The 16,315-nt window shown below is 39.5% G+C and overlaps 1 protein-coding gene and 1 long non-coding RNA gene across 3 annotated transcripts in view; both read right to left on the bottom strand.

The window, feature by feature from the left end:
• Positions 1-1,673, bottom strand: part of LOC149050184 (uncharacterized) — a 2,257-nt gene extending 584 nt beyond the window's left edge. Inside the window, exons 1-2 of the long non-coding RNA XR_016183591.1 lie at positions 1,471-1,673; positions 1-10 (exon numbers count right to left, since the gene is read on the bottom strand). The exon at positions 1-10 is cut by the window's left edge and continues 83 nt beyond it. This is a non-coding gene — a long non-coding RNA (uncharacterized LOC149050184). The remainder of the gene's footprint in view (positions 11-1,470) is intronic.
• Positions 1,674-3,590: 1,917 nt separating this feature from the next.
• On the bottom strand, positions 3,591-15,811 carry LOC113682862 (organic cation transporter protein). Of its 2 annotated transcripts, none has more exons than XM_089196128.1 (10): positions 15,671-15,811; positions 9,059-9,367; positions 8,502-8,730; positions 7,881-8,079; positions 6,923-7,138; positions 6,641-6,775; positions 5,730-5,824; positions 5,318-5,429; positions 4,319-4,391; positions 3,591-3,962 (listed from the first exon to the last, which is right to left on the bottom strand). In XM_089196128.1, exons 2-10 carry the CDS (start codon positions 9,344-9,346, stop codon positions 3,732-3,734), a joined length of 1,578 nt encoding a protein of 525 aa, XP_089052254.1. In that variant the 5' UTR covers positions 9,347-9,367; positions 15,671-15,811; the 3' UTR covers positions 3,591-3,731. The 2 variants fall into 2 exon arrangements, with proteins under 2 accessions (XP_089052254.1, XP_089052255.1); XM_089196129.1 differs by having other exon boundaries at positions 9,059-9,355; positions 15,671-15,809.
• Positions 15,812-16,315: the final 504 nt, after the last annotated feature.

The raw sequence follows: 16,315 nt of genomic DNA, 5'->3' as shown, positions 1-16,315 counted from the left end.
ACTTGATTCGCTGTAAAGAAATACCAAAAAATAACGATCATTCTCAAAAGGTATTCACTAATAATCTAGTGTCAATCGTACTGCTTATCTAAACCTTCAGCTATTTCGGAGAAGACGTCAACAAACTGACGTAAATTTTTCCCACTGGTTGCACGTAAAAGCAATCCTTAAATCTTTAATCAACTGATCGTTTAAACTGCCGTTGACCAGCAGATCTTTAGTTAAATATCTTAGGTGGTTGTATGAAAATTTCATAAAAGGTTCTTCAACAAATGCTACGTGGATTTGCATATTTTTAATCCTAGCATTATTCAAACATTCTCCTGCGAAATCGGAGCACCTAGGGATGTATACATCCCCGCCTCTTGGGAGGTGCCTCAAAGTGGTGCAGGGGTGAACTCAGGCTGAAAGTTTGGAGGTAATCCCAACGATTCCTGGGGCTAATGGGTGCACGTGATGCTGTTGAAGTCAACCACAACTGATCTGAAATCACCGCTTTCGAAAATTTCGACAGCGACTGTATATTTTCAAGTCTCAATGTGAAAACGAAGAATACTTTAGATATCTAGTTAAGGAGGTATGCCAGTGCGTCCTGCACAGTAATTACACCTGGCCTTGCTCGAGGTATAGATTTACGTTATACGCGATGTTTTTCAACAACAAGCGTTTAGTTCGAGGTTGCTAAAGCTTTTTCATATCAGGAAAAGAAGAATTATAATGCTTCAATGCCAAAGCTACTTGCCAAAGCTGTTGATAAGTTTAAAAATTTTTCTAAAGCTAAACACAAAGCCGAAAGTTCAGTCAGCAAATAAACGAATCCGATTTATGAAGTTAGTCGGCAGCCGTGGAAACTTTTTGTCTCTGACACAAGGTCAAATCCTTCGAGCCTATAAAGGCACATTACTGCCGAAACACATCTTGGGTTCCGCAACACAAAGCAACAAATAGCATTATGCTTTCAAGTAAAAATACCCCTCTATAATTTAGACAATAACTGAGAAAAATGTTAAATACTTGTGCAAAACACCTCGTGGCTAGTATGACGTGGGGTTTTGTCTTGGCCTAACGACTCATCGAAAACCTTTCCGAAATTATCAAGTAAACTCGTCTAGCATTGCGCTCATTGTCCCGTTCACGAATCTAGTAATTGGTTAACTCAAGTTTATCTGATCAGTAGGACTGTTGTATGTCTAACTAAAACTGGGTTCCAATTAGGTCTCAATGGAGTGATGACTTTTACTGCTACCGGTTAAAATTTTGATCATTTTACGGGTACGGTTAACCTAGAGTGAAACGAAACCTTTTACGGTTAGCTTTTTTTACGTCTAACAGCTAAAATTCGTCAATTTTTACGCCTATTGGCTAAATTGTTTGGTCGTTTCACGGCTAACGGTTAACCCCATTAAGACCCTTCCCTAAGGATTGGGCCAACGCGTTCCATTATAGGTCACAAGAGTATGGTTCAGGTACCATTGCCGATTATTGCAAACTTGACTTTCATGCACCCGGAACTATTGGCTTTCTCTGTGCTAATCATGAAAAGGCGCCACTTTGGTATTCCCAAAGCTTTAGAGATGGTATCAGCAAAATGGAAGCTGTCAATGAAAGCAAAAAAATAAAAGAAAAAATTAATGACGAAAAAAGGAAACTGCCAACTATGGCTCGAGTCCTTATAATAGCATCTAAGCTCAGACCGACAGTTACTATTATGATACTGTAAATACTGTATACATAATACTTGTTCGTTTCACAAAGTTTATTTAAGTAGCGTTTTGACTACCAAAGCGGAACAGTGAGTGAACATCGCGAACCTAAGAAACCTTACTAGTAACGAGGAGAAGTGCGAGCGAATCGTTGACATTGTCGTTGGTTTACAAGTTCCCTTGTACTGCGCGTGCACTTCTTTGCGGTTAAAAAAAAAACAGAAACAAATATCAAGATGAGAACAAATAAATTCAACTGATAGTGACTCTCCTTGTTCCTCAAACCGACAATGGAAAACGTTAAAGATTCCTTTCCCAGGTACATGTTTCTGGAAAAAAGAAAAAGGGTTGTCACATAGCTATTGCTACGTACAACAGGTCAGTTATTGGTTCCTCTGTAATCACCAACACATTCTTCGACCAAATATTTGAAGCCGTTTTTTGTCTCCCCCTCTTTAGGGAAAACAATAGAAAAATCCGGTATAAGTGAAACGTTTGTGTTACACTTGACTACCAGGTTCTAACAAAGCCAAGAAAACAAAAGAAACATAATAGCCTAGGGTTATTCAGAGTATCAAAACATGTTAGTCGTTTTATCTTCTTATGATGGACTTTTGATATAATACAAACTTCAGAAAGGTACAACTTTCTTTTTTTAAGACAACATGAATTCCTGGGTCCCTCATGTGGTGTTTCTTAGGCGCTTAGGGATTCAGATTTCCTTTGATTCCGTACTAGTAGTACTAAATTAGTAAACATTAACGTAAAGTGAATATATTTGGAAACCTCTCATTTCATTAGACTGCCCGGTGGGAAGTTATGGTCATATACTTCCGAATATAGCAAGTGTCTGCTCTACAAATCAAACCAAATTTGCTAAGAGTATTACAGTGTTTTTATTGAATAATAGGATTCCTAACTATTTTATTCGCACGTGTATCTACCTAGAGCGTTGTTTTGTTTGAGCTTCAATTGTTACAAATTTAACTCAGAAACAAAATCATTGCCCAACTATGATATTACTTAAGCAGTGGAGGACTTATTCTTTGTGGATGCAGCCCCATATAAACACAAGGGCGGTGAGGAGAATTCGAGATAGTTTCACCATAGAAACGCGGAAACTCGAAACACTTTTACTGTATCAAGTGAGTCTCAAAATAACGTGCAAATTTACCCTTTCCCTTATTCAAACATACTTAACATAACCCTAAGATCATACCAATTACCTCACTTATGTTATTTATTTACGTCAATATTCTAACGAGGCTCTAAGTTTGTTTTCTCAGCTGCCTGTTCTCAGTGTGGTGAGTTAAGCATCGCACACTTTCCAGATACTTTACCCTATAGCTGAAATACATAACCTTTATACCCTAACATCAGTATCCATATTCTCTGTACTCTTCTCTGGGCATTTCTGCTAATACTGACAAGGAGAATTCGTTTAACAATCAAAGCTCCTTAGGTTAATTAACGATATTTTCCCTATATTCTCATCATCTGAATGAATGACACAGCAGTATTACTGTAAAAAGAAATTAGATGTTAGTCACTCTTAGGGTTTAAAGGGTTAATAGAGAATAAAAAACTGCAAAATGGGGCACAATTATAAAATAGATTTTAGAATTGAGCCATAAAGGGAAAATCAACTCATGTCAATATCTAGCAAACCGAGACCTGGGACAGAGGAACAAAACTTCAAAGATGGAGGGGAAGGGGGTCGAAATTATTTAATAGCCGAGAGTGAATTGAGAGGAATTAGGAAGCTGGGGGCTACCCTAGCTTCGCTTTCCTTGATTTCAAACGCCATATTGTCGCATGAATATTTGAATCTAACATAGAACAACTGAGATGTAAATGACCTCTCTGACACACCTTAATGACTGGGCTTGTATTTTTTAAGATGGATTATGGGGAAGACTTTATTTCTTCCTCCTAATGGATGCTAAGACAATTTATAAAAATCGAAAAAGAAAAATTATAACATGAAGTTTCCATCATGGTGGCAATCATTTAGAGAAAATACTTTTTTTATGCAAGTAAGGCTTGATTTAGTAGTAACTCTCCCAATTCTTCTTTCTCTTTGCTTGGCTCAACTGGAAGCTGCTCTTTGTCTGTCTGCTCTGAGAGATTGTTGTTGACAGAATCCATAGTTTCTAGAGTCGCTGTACCCTTTGTTTCTGGCAGCAAGAAGCACAGACCCGCGCAGACGAAAGCAAGCACTGCCACGATGGAGTATGGCAAGAGAATGTGAATACGCATCTATTGATAGAATAAAAACGAAGTTGGCGGGTTTTACGTTTGAGCTCGATCCGAGAAGTTTTCCTTGACACAGGAATTGGTACATATCTCTGCTTAACGATGAGCACAAGCTAGTGAAAATCGCAGCGATCACTACCACATAGGAGTACGGCAAGATGATCTGGATTTACCGCCCTTTTCCATAATCAAAGTGAATTTGTCACTGAATTCTACTGATGGAGAACTTGTCGAGGGGACTGTGCGGTAGGATTTTTTGCATACTGAAAAATCTCACAAAAATGTGTAAAGGTCCTTTATTTCCTATCGACGATATTTTTGCCCCCAACAATAAAATTGATTTGAATCAAGTTACATACCAGCCAAACAACGTAAGGCGCCGACATGGATCCAATACGAGCTGCTGCAGACGAGGTTCCCATTCCAACATTCCTAAGGCATAAGGAGAATTGGACGAGAAGTTAAGTAATGCGTACCATACCCAAGCCACTTTTCTTTAGACGGTCTTTTAAGAGAATTGTAAGAGGCACAAAATTATTCCTTCCCGAAGAAGTTGGGTTAATCATCCAACCAGTCAGTCAGTAGGCCAGTGAATAAGTCAGGTAATAGGTCATTTTAGTGAGTCAGAGCGATTTAAGTAGTCAGACATGATCGGTCAGTCATAATAAATTTCTGTCCGTGAGCCATTCACCTGTCACTCCGTCAGTCCAAGTCCGTCAGTCCGTCAGTCGTCAATCCGTCCATCGGTCTGTCAGTCCGCCGGTTGCGTTCGTTGGTCCGTCAGTCCGTCGGTTCGTCAATCGTCATTCAGTCAGTCAGTCATTTAGCCATTAAAATTTGTCTATTTTTCAGCAAGTAAGTCGCTGAAATAGTCAATCATCATGAAAGTCGTGCAGTGAATCAGTCAGTGAGATAGTCAGTCAGTCAATCAGTCAGTAAGATAGTCAGTCAGTAAGACAGTCTTTCAGGGAGACAGTCAGTCAGTAAGAGAGCGAGTAAGTCAGCAAGAGAGTAATTTAATCAGTCGGTTAGTCGGTCAGTAAGACGGTGAGTCAGTCAGTAACACAGTCAGTCAATCAGTTGGTCGTTGATGACCAATAGGTCAGTCAGTAATTCAGCCAGTCTGTAAGCAAGCTGGTCAGCGAGTCAGTCAGACAGACAGTCCATTAGTCGCTTATAGATTCACTTGTTGTCAATCATGAAAAAAGACACGAAAAAGATGATTGAGTTGAGTTGGTGGGCAGGAAGGTGGAAGATCCATATTCAAATTGCTGAGAACGAAGCAGTGCGTGTGGTTACGTTTATTTCTTGCCTTAGGAAAATGGCATAATGCAGAAAAGTTTGAAATAAAAAAATACCTGACAACGGTCGGGAAGAGCTCGCTTGAGTAGACATAGATTGAACTGAACGACATGTTGATAAAGAACTTCGCCACCCCTTGTGACATAATTATGTTTGCCACCATGAAACCTGAAAAACAGAGCAATGATATTAAAAAAAGTATTTTGCAGCCGACATCCTAAATAATTCAAGATGGTACTTGCTTTAATTTGGTAATGTAATGATCATTAGTTCCCCTTTTTCGGATTAGTTTGTTTACAACTAACTTTTATTATGTCGATACATTAACCAGTGATTCTTTGTCTAAGCACTGATGGCTGAGTCTAGCTGCATTCATTTTTTGTTTCCCTTAACGTAATTGCAATTTTTGTGACCCCAACAACAGAACCGGCGCTACAATAACTGACAATGACGTAAAGAGAGGTTTACCGGTGTTCTTCAGATCTCTCTGGAAAAAGACTGCAATCAAAGAAGCAAAGAAAGACACCACCACTCCAATAACTGTGCTTTTCTTCCGGCCAATCCTGTAACAAATGTTCATTTAGAGGAATCATACTAACGGCTTGAATTGCCCAATACTCCGAACGAAAAAACGTAAAGAGAAAAATGACTTCTCACAAGTTTTAGATATTCCTTATTTACGTTTTGTTGGTTCAAAGAAAAAAAAAGGTCAACCGTACTGCTAGGTTCGGAACGAGTCGCAACCCGAATCGAGCCTTCCTTCCCTTTTTGCTAGGAGCATGGGACTTTTCCCTCTCCAGCTATTGTCGCCACTTTGCAAAAACTGAACAAAAAAAGTTTATTCTATCGTCAGGCATGGGTTGACTGTGGTTGAGAACCAAATGATAAAAAATTATTGGATGACTTTGAGTACGATATCATGAATTATCACTGTGGAGATTTGAGTTATCTGTCAAAGCCGAATGCTATAGCAGATAACTCAGATACGTGGTTTGATAATTCATGATATCATGTAAAAACGAAATTCGATAAATGTTGTATTATACACTTATTTGAGCAATCTGCACACGGATAGACTTTTCTCTGAGTTTGCAAAAGTTTGAGAACACTACACGGACGAGAGGCTTGGAAACCAGGCAGACTCTGAACTCGACATGATAAGCATTATGGGTTGCCATGTCAATTTCACACGCTACCACATGTTCTCGACCAATCAGAGTTTTCATAGTAAGTCTAATGTAAGATAATGATACTTATTTCACATTTACCCATGTTCTGAGAGGACACGAATTCCTGTCTGAGTAGTCTTGTACGCTTGAAAGATAATCAGTCAACGTAATAAGGTGGATAAAAACCTCCCTTCTCTACCCCCCTCCTACCTGTGGTTCAGTTTAATGCAAGTCCAATTGGACGGAATTTCAATGAGGCTGGTCAAGAAGAAAACCAGGTAACGGTTGCCACCATAATCTCCTGCACTGAATGAAACAGCGTAGTAAACCAACGCTATGACCATCCTATGGAAATAATGTGAATCAGTTTTAGCTGGCGCAGATTGAGCATCAACATGTGACAAAATGTTAATTGCAATAGTTTTAGGCAGTCTCGACGAGGAAATTTCTGTGAGAAGCAATGTTCCGACATTTGACGTCCTACAGACTCACCAGGCAAACCATAATATCAGAGTTCTTTTTGTCATAGCCATTGAGCTGAAAAGGTCCCGGACATCTCCCTGTCTCTGGGTTAAGTTGGCTTCTGTCTGTTCTAGGTCACCTTCAGGCATCTGTTTTCGATTAAAGTCAGCAACTTTTTGAAGATTTTCCCTGGCCTCTTTGGGTCTGTTATGCGCCAAGAGCCAGCGAGGTGACTCTGGCAGAAACCTAAGGTTAACGGTTGTGCGTAACAGAAGTTAGAGAGCTAAGCAGGATCAACCACAAGATATTTCTTTTCTATAGAATCTTGTATCGAAATAAGTTGAGTAATTATCTATTTTCTTCATATTTTTTTTCATAAATGTGCCTATGCCATGAAGATGTTCATGACACATTTATCCATTCCGACCAGTGAAGGATCCACGGCGAGGGTCTAAGGGGTTAAACACACTTTCCCCCCTACCCTCTCATCGGAAATGAGGGTATTTTACCACCTGGCTGAAACCAAACTTCTCCCAACGACAGGATCGCATATTATTACTTAGCTTGAAGTATTTACCTATCTTGAAGTATTTCGTAGCTTATTTGGGCTCCATTGCAAAAAAAAAAAAAATTGTAATAATAAATTTGTTTTCTTAATCAAAGTGCGAACCTCCCGTCAGAAATCTCTGGATCCGCGCTTTCAATTCCCGGAAGTGGTTCCCATGCTACTCCTCCCGACTTGATTACGTCATCCAGCGAATAAGCAACGAGAATTGAAACAGTCTCAATCGTTAAAGGGTTTAATTAAAGCTGTACAGGTATCCCCATGTTATTATCTTAACTGATGCATGAGAAGGTAAATAGCAGCTACATAGGAAATTTCGATTTTAAACAGTCATGAAGGTTTTACCGCAAGCTCTGCATCATAGACAGCGAGGTTAGTCCCTATTAGGTTCGGTCGATATCATGATACAATGTTCTTGCTTACCACCAGAAGAAAATCGTTAAGAGTCCTGGTATAGCCGCGGCCATAGCAAGTGTGCGCCAGTCCCTTATCAGCCAAGCAAATAAAGCCAGAACCATTAGCGACAGAATCCAGAAGTAAAATAAAGTGGTTCCGATCACGTGACGATGACGCTTGCCAACGTACTCAAACACGAGCACATACATCGCCAGAGCTGAACTACCTGTTGAGAATAATATCCAAAGCTCCGTTGTTATAATCTTCATTTGGTTTTTTTTTCTTTTTCTTGTATTATTTCGTCTGAAAGCGGTATGAATGCCAATGGAAAATCAGTTTATGATAAAAAAGATCCTCGGCATTTTATCAAGGACTCTAAATCTGTTACCTTTCTTTTCCAAATTCACAGATAGAAAGTTTTTCAGTTGTTATGTAATTATTAAACATCCTTCCGCGGGTTCTCGCGTGATTATATTTAGATTGATAACTATGGCCGTCTTCGTTCAAAAATGCGAGAAAAGTTCAGAAATACAGAGGCGGTCGTTTTATTTCCTTTGGGTTAATTAAGGCCAAGTTATTTATCTGATGGGTTATTAGTCGTATCGTTTACCTCCTTTTACCTTGGATATACGGCGAATAATCACTTACCTACGCCTATACCAATCAGCACTCTGCAGAGCACATAGAGCCAGTAGATTTTAATGAAAGCAGCAGCTAAGGCGAACACGTTCGTTAGGACTGTAAGCCAATAAACAATGGGTTTGCGTCCGAATTTGTCTGATAAAACGCCTCCAAAGAGAACTCCGATCATATAACCCAAGAACATAAGTGCTTTGGTCAGGACCGATAATGCTGATACGCTACAAACTAGGTCCCACTGAGAGAAAATCGAAATGATTTAAGTGATTTAGTGTATGAGCTCATTTGTCTTTTTTCGCATGTAATGAAAATGAGTGAAGTGTTAATTCCTTCTAAAAACTAATAACTTATCAGTGGAATCAGTCGTCACCAACGTAGTAGAAAGGGGCCGAGAAGTTTAGAAACTTGACTGCCAATTAACTGCCAATAAGGGGGGGGGGGGGGGCCAATAAGAACAACACAGAATCTTAGAGATGGATCAGGGAAACAGAACCAAAATCCTCTGCACGAGCGCGGGAAAACCGTGGGGAGTGACGCTGAATTCAAACTGAGTTTATTGCTCGTACCTCAGCCACGGTGGAGGTAAAATCGCTAGTGTCAAATTCCCAATCATCCCGAGGAATGGAACAACGGTAGCTGTAATTTTCGTCTCCTGGCTTGAAAATTCCGGTCAGATTACACGCAGAACTGTTTGCTTTACAACGCCACGGCGGTTCAACGCTGAGAAAGGTTGGAAGCATCATCTGGAGACCATCAGACCAGGTCTTGATGAAACCGCAGATCAGCAAAAGCCTGTACTGAAATCGGTTGTAACTGCCTATCTTTTCCATGACATCATCAACAGTGATACCCATGATTTCTTCCTGTAAGGAGCCCTTTGTTGAGAAAAAAATCAAAACTCACGAGCGCAAAGCACTTAGGAGCTAATGTCAGCATGCGTCAAACAAACAGCGGGAAGTCACCCAAATTTGTTTTCACTCCTACTTTCACATTTTGTAGCCCAATATGTTCTAATAACTGTGGAGTAGCTTTTTTTGTAAAAATTTATTTTAGTTTTCGAGAAATAATTTTTTTTGTTCGACCGCTCAAATATGCAAATTTTCACCGTGGATATTACCCGAGTTGTGTGACCTCATGTAACGAACGTACTAGACCTACGGTATTTCTGTGAACATGATCCTTTGTTTTATCATCTAAACTTAATCCCTCGTCGTTATTGAAGCTGGCAGAGAAATATTTATTTTTTGGTGAATATTTTTGTCCGACATATTTTTCCTATGTCGAAAAGTAGCATCAAAACAAAGACAGTTTTAACAATGACCGATATGACAAAATCTACTGAGCTTCAAGCTTTTATAAGACAAAAGGATGGTTATAAAGTTACTGTAAAAATTTCCTTGTGTATTTGTGTTGTTCTATCTTGAGACGAACTCAAAGTCCGGCAAATTTTACTTGATAGCAACCGGAGCATATTCCAACCTATTCAGACAAAGAAAGTCGTAGTGAATTGTCTTTTGTTTCTACATTGATTGAGGGTAACCTACAGACTGTCAATGCGGCAAGAGATAATCAGGTAAAAATTTGCAAGTTTTTCGAAATTAATCATAGGGCTAAATTTTCAAGTCACCAAAAGCATATGTGGAATAAGTCATATTTAGACCTGTGTTTAGGATAATAAGTGACGGAATGATCTCTTTGGCTGACTACATCAAGGTGTTCGCTGAACATTCCAGGACATCCGATAATCGCTCTAAAAAAGTTAATAAAGCTCCCCTCGAATAAAATGGAAACAACCGTAACTTCCGATGATTATATTTCTAATCATTTTCAAGACACAACTCTACTTTGTTCGCTCATTTTCCAGAAACAAGAGTCCAGAGAAACGCCTCTACGGGTCTAATTCGAAAAAACCTAAGGGGCGGTACGCTAAGTTTATTTTCTCTGTAGAGAAAATAGATGTCTTCAAGAAGACAACAGTAAATCGTTAACACAAGGTCCACAAGTAGTCCTGACCAAATGTTACATAAACATAAAACAGGAAGACTTTAGAACACGTAAAAAGAAGAAACTCGAAAATAGTCTACAAAGCGGTACCGGTAAAGCTGCTTTCGCCTCCATGATCGAAGACCTAGGACAATTTAAGGCTAACTCCGACAAACCCTTCTTTACACAGGTCATGGTTTTGAACTCTTAAAGTCCAGAAACTGTGTTGATTACATCATCTAGAGAATAAACATCGCTTTTAACAGAGGGTCTCCCCGTTCGGTCTATAAGCTTCAGCGCAATGCAACTATAATTACAATGACCTTTTATGTGCGAAGGTTTTGGAACGGCATTTCAAGCTTTACCGAAGACATCACTCTGGCAAAAATCGACTATAACAGGGGAGAAGCTGGTCTGAAACACCATTATCGCACTTTAGGTCATTGTGAACAAATTCACATGTATAAATATCGTCTTACGCGTCTGCCGTGTATGGAGGGTAAAGAAGACGTTAAAATTAACACTCGGGTATACACTACCCAGAAGGGTATATATAAGAGATTAAAAATAACCCTCAGGTATACACTACTCAAGAGGGTATTGGAGAGATTAAAAGTAACTCTCAGGTATACACTAACCACGAAGGTATAAGAGAGATTAAAAATAACCCTCAGGTGTACGCTACCCAAGAGGGTATAGAATAGATTAAAAATAACCCTCAGGTGTACACTACCCAAGAGGGTATGCAAGAGATTAAAAATAACCCTCAGGTGTACACTACCCGAGAGGGTATGCAGGAGATTAAAAATAACCCTCAAGTATACACTACCCAAGAGGGTATAGAACAGATTAAAAATAACCCACAGGTATACTCTGCCCAAGAGAGTATAGAACAGATTAAAACTAACCCTCAGGTAAACACTAACCAGGAAGGTATAAGAGAGATTAAAAATAACCCTCAGATATACACTACCCAAGAGCATATGGGAGAGATTAAAAATAACACTCAGGTATACACTACCCAAGAGAGTATGCAAGAGGTTAAAAAAAACCTCAGGTAAACACTACCCAAGAGGGTATAGAACAGATTAAAAACAACCCTCAGGTATACACTACCCAAGAGAGTATAGAAAAGACTAAAAACAACCCTCAGGTAAACACTACCCAAGAGGGTATAGAAAAGATTAAAAAAAACCCTCAGGTATACACTACCCAAGAGGGTATGTAGGAGATTAAAAACAACCCTCAGGTATACACTACCCAGGAGGGTACAGAACAGATAAAAAATAACTCTCAGGTATGTACTTCCCAAGAGGGTGTAGAACAGATTAAAAACAACCCTTAGGTATACACTACCCAAGAGAGTATGTGAGAGATTAAAAACAACCCTGAGGTATACACTACCTAAGAGGGCATAGAACAGATTAAAAATAACCCTCAGATATACACTACCCAAGAGGGTATAGGAGAGATTAAAATACCCTCAGGTATACACTACCCAAGAGGGTATAGGAGGGATTAAAAGTAACCCTTAGGTATACACTACCCAAGAAGGTATAGAACAAATTTAAAATAACCCTCAGGTATACACTACCCAAGAGGGTATAGAACAGATTCAAAACAACCTTCAGGTATACACCACCTAAGAGGGTATAGACCACTCGGTTGGTGTTTTATATTTGCAAGGTGTCTTGGCTACGTTTGGTCGTGCTTTCTCTGTAGGGAGCTGGCTTTGTAGGCCTAAAAGATTGTACTTGAACTTTGCCCACTCACAGAAGTGCTCTTCTTTCTTTGAATCCTTATCCTCCTGATCTTGATAGAAGAAGTCTCCTAGCAATTCAACATCTGCCACGCCATACCGCTTAAAGCCAGCTTTGCCTCTCTTGGGAACAGCAGTTGGGTCAAAGACCTTAAAGGCGGTGAGGACCTTAAGGTTTCCATCAAATCGATTCTAAATGTTCTCTTTTAAGGCATCTTCATATTTTGTTGTTAAACTGTTAGTGTATATTTATTAAAGCCTTGTTTTCAGCTCGCAATCTTGCGCCAACATCATTTCTTTCCCCTGTCATAACTGAAGCTCCATCTGAGGAAAAACTTGAAAGCTTCTTTTTATCGATCCCAGCATCCTCTGTTGTGCAACAATAGCATTTGTTATTGCTTCAGCATCAGCTGAGCTTGAATTCCCCAACAGATTGCTTGCTGCTGGCAAAGCAGTATTTGCTTTGCCAGTTTCAGGATGGACGAATTTAACAAATGTGACAAGCTACTCTTTGTTAGACACATCAAAAAATTCATCTGCTAAAAGTCCAAAGCATTTGGCTTTTAATATATCATGTACCAACTGTGCTTTCAAAACGCTACCAATGAGAAGAAACATCTCTCTGACTGAACCAGCTGAACGGTGTTTGAAATACTTGATATCTTCAAGACCTACTTTCTGAAGAAGTTCCAGAAGACTCGTGAACTTCTTTTTGGAGATTTCCTCTTTCGCAATCCGTTACATAGTAAGCAACGCTTTGTAGTAAACTTCATCTTTAGCATCTTCAATTTTACTCACTTCTTCTTCAAAAGTTGACACTCTGCTGAGAAGCTCTGCTGTGATGGCTGCTGCGTGTTGTTGTGAATTGGCATGATGTTCGACCGCTTTCCGTTTAAATCTAACTGCTGGCTCGAGGTTATACTTCTTGGTCTTGTTTTGGCTATTTGATGTGCCATGTTTTCTGCAGAACAAACAAAACATTCCCTGTCCCTCCTGGTATATCAACCAGTTCACACCTGTATTACTGGAGTAAGTTAGATCGTCGTCCATTATCCATTGATGTTGAAAACGATCAATGGACTGTTCATTCAGCCGGGTGACCTCCATGGAACTCAGGGTCTTGCACGTCCGATTCTTGCAGCTGTGGAAACTATGTGAATCACTAGCGTCAGCAGCATCAAATGATGATGACAAAAATTTTAACTCCTGCTCTGCAGTCCATATTTTCGAAGACTTATCCTTGCTTGGGTTTCTGTTTTTCTTATTCGGATCATTTTGTTGTTGCGCCTGGGGAACTTGTCCAGTACCAGAAGAACCACCCGGCACTGCATTCTGAACACTTTGACCTTCAACCTCGATCTCATCTGTACTGACAGGCGGTAAGTCTGAAGATCCTGAGTTTTGAACTGTGTGAACGGGGACAGATCTTATGACTTTATTTATCTACTTATTTTAAAGAACTCCATCCCTCTCTACCGTCTGTGAAACCATAAACTTCAGGGGCACGATGGCAAATTATTTATTTAATTGAATCGACTTGTTAAAAAGACGACCTGAACATCAGACAGCAAATTTATTATTCCATGTTATTTTGTATAACTAGTATTTAAAAAGCCTATTGTTATCAAAATGTTGATCGTATAACCAGACGTCTATTCGGTGGAAATGAAATTTCCCATCCAAAAAGGAAAACTAAATGGCCTTTGACTTCATTCAGCTTATTGTATACAAAGGTCGTCGTGACATCGTGTTGTGTGTCGTTAAGGTTCAATTATTTCTTTGAAATGCAAATTTCTCACTCTATTAACCTCCATATCTGGAAACTAAATGTTGTTGAAAAGTTGAACTGTAAATAATAACTCACCTTTAGATTTCTTTGAGAAAAAATTTTCGAGGACGCCTTGCCTCTTCGCCATTCCGGCAAGCCCTTATTAAGGCGTGCTTTGTGATCATGTGCAATGTCACGCGCAATTCTTATGTAACAGCTGCACAGACTCCCGCGCAAGATACGCGACTGAAACTTATGTGTTATTTTTGTTCCACGCAACACCAGATTTCGTGGACAAATTTATAATTTTTCACACTTTATGATTCGTACAATAAGTTCCTGGTCGGTAAAATAACAGAGAGCGGTGGCAAATTGTAATTTAGCAGCACTGCCTAACACAGCAAGAGAGAGAGACTGAGCATGACGTTTGTTTTTTTTTTTCCCGCGAATGGCAAACTCCTCTTCTGCCGTCAACTGTTAAGCGTTTGTAAACGAAGTGAAAAAGAGTAGGCTTGTGTTTGTGGTGAATGTGTGATTTTTTCCTACATTACTGAAGCCAGTTTATTTAAGAATTCGATAGGAAAGTCACAACAGGAAAGGCATGCTTGCGTTCAGTGTTTGCCGGATATAAACCTCTCCAAGTAGGCGGCGGGTTGGAGTGAAGTACCCGGCGGTCTATCGCCGGTAGCCGCCTTCTATTGAAACCCCTGCCTCAGGTATACAGTACCCAAGAGTGTATAGGAAAGATACCCAAGAGTGTATAGGAGAGATTGAAAGTAAACTTTAGGTATACACTACCCAAGAGGGCACGAAAAATTGAATTCACATTAATTTATATCACGAGACTGCTCCTTGTCTGGGCTCTTTCTTTCGACTGAAAGTTGAGGCATCCACCGTTAACTTATATAATCATTGTCCTTTACTAGTTCCCGAATGTCGTTGTTAAGCTCGGCTATTCTTGACGGACATCTTTGCAATTTCCCATTATTTTTCGACTGGAGGCATTTCCCGCCTGGAGTGTACGGTCGAGAGCGATTTGATTTACCGCATCAACAACGGGATTATATTTTGAGACCTCGCGAATCTATCTGCTAACTTTTCGTTAGCACATACCGGTACTTTTTGGGGTCGAGACTGGATCCCGTAACCAAAGAAAGCTACGCCGATCGATCGAAGACTTGCGCCTCCATGATGAGATCGTGCCAAGTGATTCCAAGGCAAGATTTATTTTGTTTTCGTAATTGAAATTCGAGCATAGATGAAGTATTAATTATTAGGCGAACCTTTAACTTATAATCAATAGGTTTCAGTAACCGCATAGACACCTACCGACCGCAACCGTTAATGTCATTCTCTACACTGATGACAGAAATATAGCGCCTCCGTAGGATGCATGCTGCGATTTTTTTTCGGGGCCAAAGCTCTACATGTCACTCCTTTGAGATTTTCCTAACCGAGATGCAATCAAATGTTTGTCATTTAGCCCTTGTATATTCATATACTCTGGCTAATTGCCGCACGAGTCAACAATCACATCGGGTTACGCTTGTTGTCCTCGAAATAATAATGGACTTTGAGCACTCCATTTAGCATGTCCTTATTTATATATGTATCAGATAGGATAAGACTAATATATGTACTATAGTTGTATTATTCGTTTTAACTTACCAGCAAGGAAATCAGGATAAACGGTGAGTCTATTATGTCGAGAAGAATTGGGTAAAATTTCCGCACAGCCCCATACTACATAATCAGCAATTCATTATGCATTCAGTTCTTGAATAGAGAGAACAATAACAAAAACAATACATTTCCATTAGGAAAACAGATTTGTTTTACAACAGTATGGGGCTGTGCGGAAACTTTACCAAAAATTGCCACACAGTCTTCTCTTGGTGAAATACCTGGCCGGTTCTGACAGGTTCTCACGAGTACTATTTGTTGCATAATCAGCAATTCATTTGAGCTATCATAAATCCTATTCATTCCGCCATTCACGTCTTTTGTCATGTTTTGTCGCAATACAAATACTTGTTAATAAGTGTATATTGTCCCAACCGTAATATATGCAGAAATGCTACCAAATATATAAACTCGTGAGTTTAGTTCTACATAGGATTATTACTTTGATAAGTGTGTGTATGAATAAAAAACTTTTGCAGAACCGAGTAGTTAACACTATTAATACTTTAACAATACATGCGTAAGACCCAATGAGAAGGAAGAATTGCAGTCACAAGCATAGCTTAGTTCACGTGATAACAACTACGTGAAAGAATAAAACACGTGCACAGACAGCAAATGGTTACATAA

The sequence above is a fragment of the Pocillopora damicornis genome, chromosome 2 (genome assembly GCF_964200805.1).
Source record: "Pocillopora damicornis chromosome 2, jaPocDami1.2, whole genome shotgun sequence".
NCBI lineage: Eukaryota > Metazoa > Cnidaria > Anthozoa > Scleractinia > Pocilloporidae > Pocillopora > Pocillopora damicornis.
The sequence above is the reverse complement of the archived record's forward strand: the minus strand, read 5'-3'. Positions and strand labels throughout refer to the sequence as shown.

Bases quoted from the DNA above. Each gene is read 5' to 3' on its own strand.
- LOC113682862 (XM_089196128.1), bottom strand. From the start codon at position 9,346: ATGGGTATCACTGTTGATGATGTCATGGAAAAGATAGGCAGTTACAAC. The intron at 8,731-9,058 runs GTACGAGCAATA...ATTTTCTCTCAG, and splicing joins TTACCTCCACCGTGGCTGAG to TGGGACCTAGTTTGTAGCGT. The intron at 4,392-5,317 runs GTATTTTTTTAT...CTTATGCCTTAG, and splicing joins CTCTTCCCGACCGTTGTCAG to GAATGTTGGAATGGGAACCT.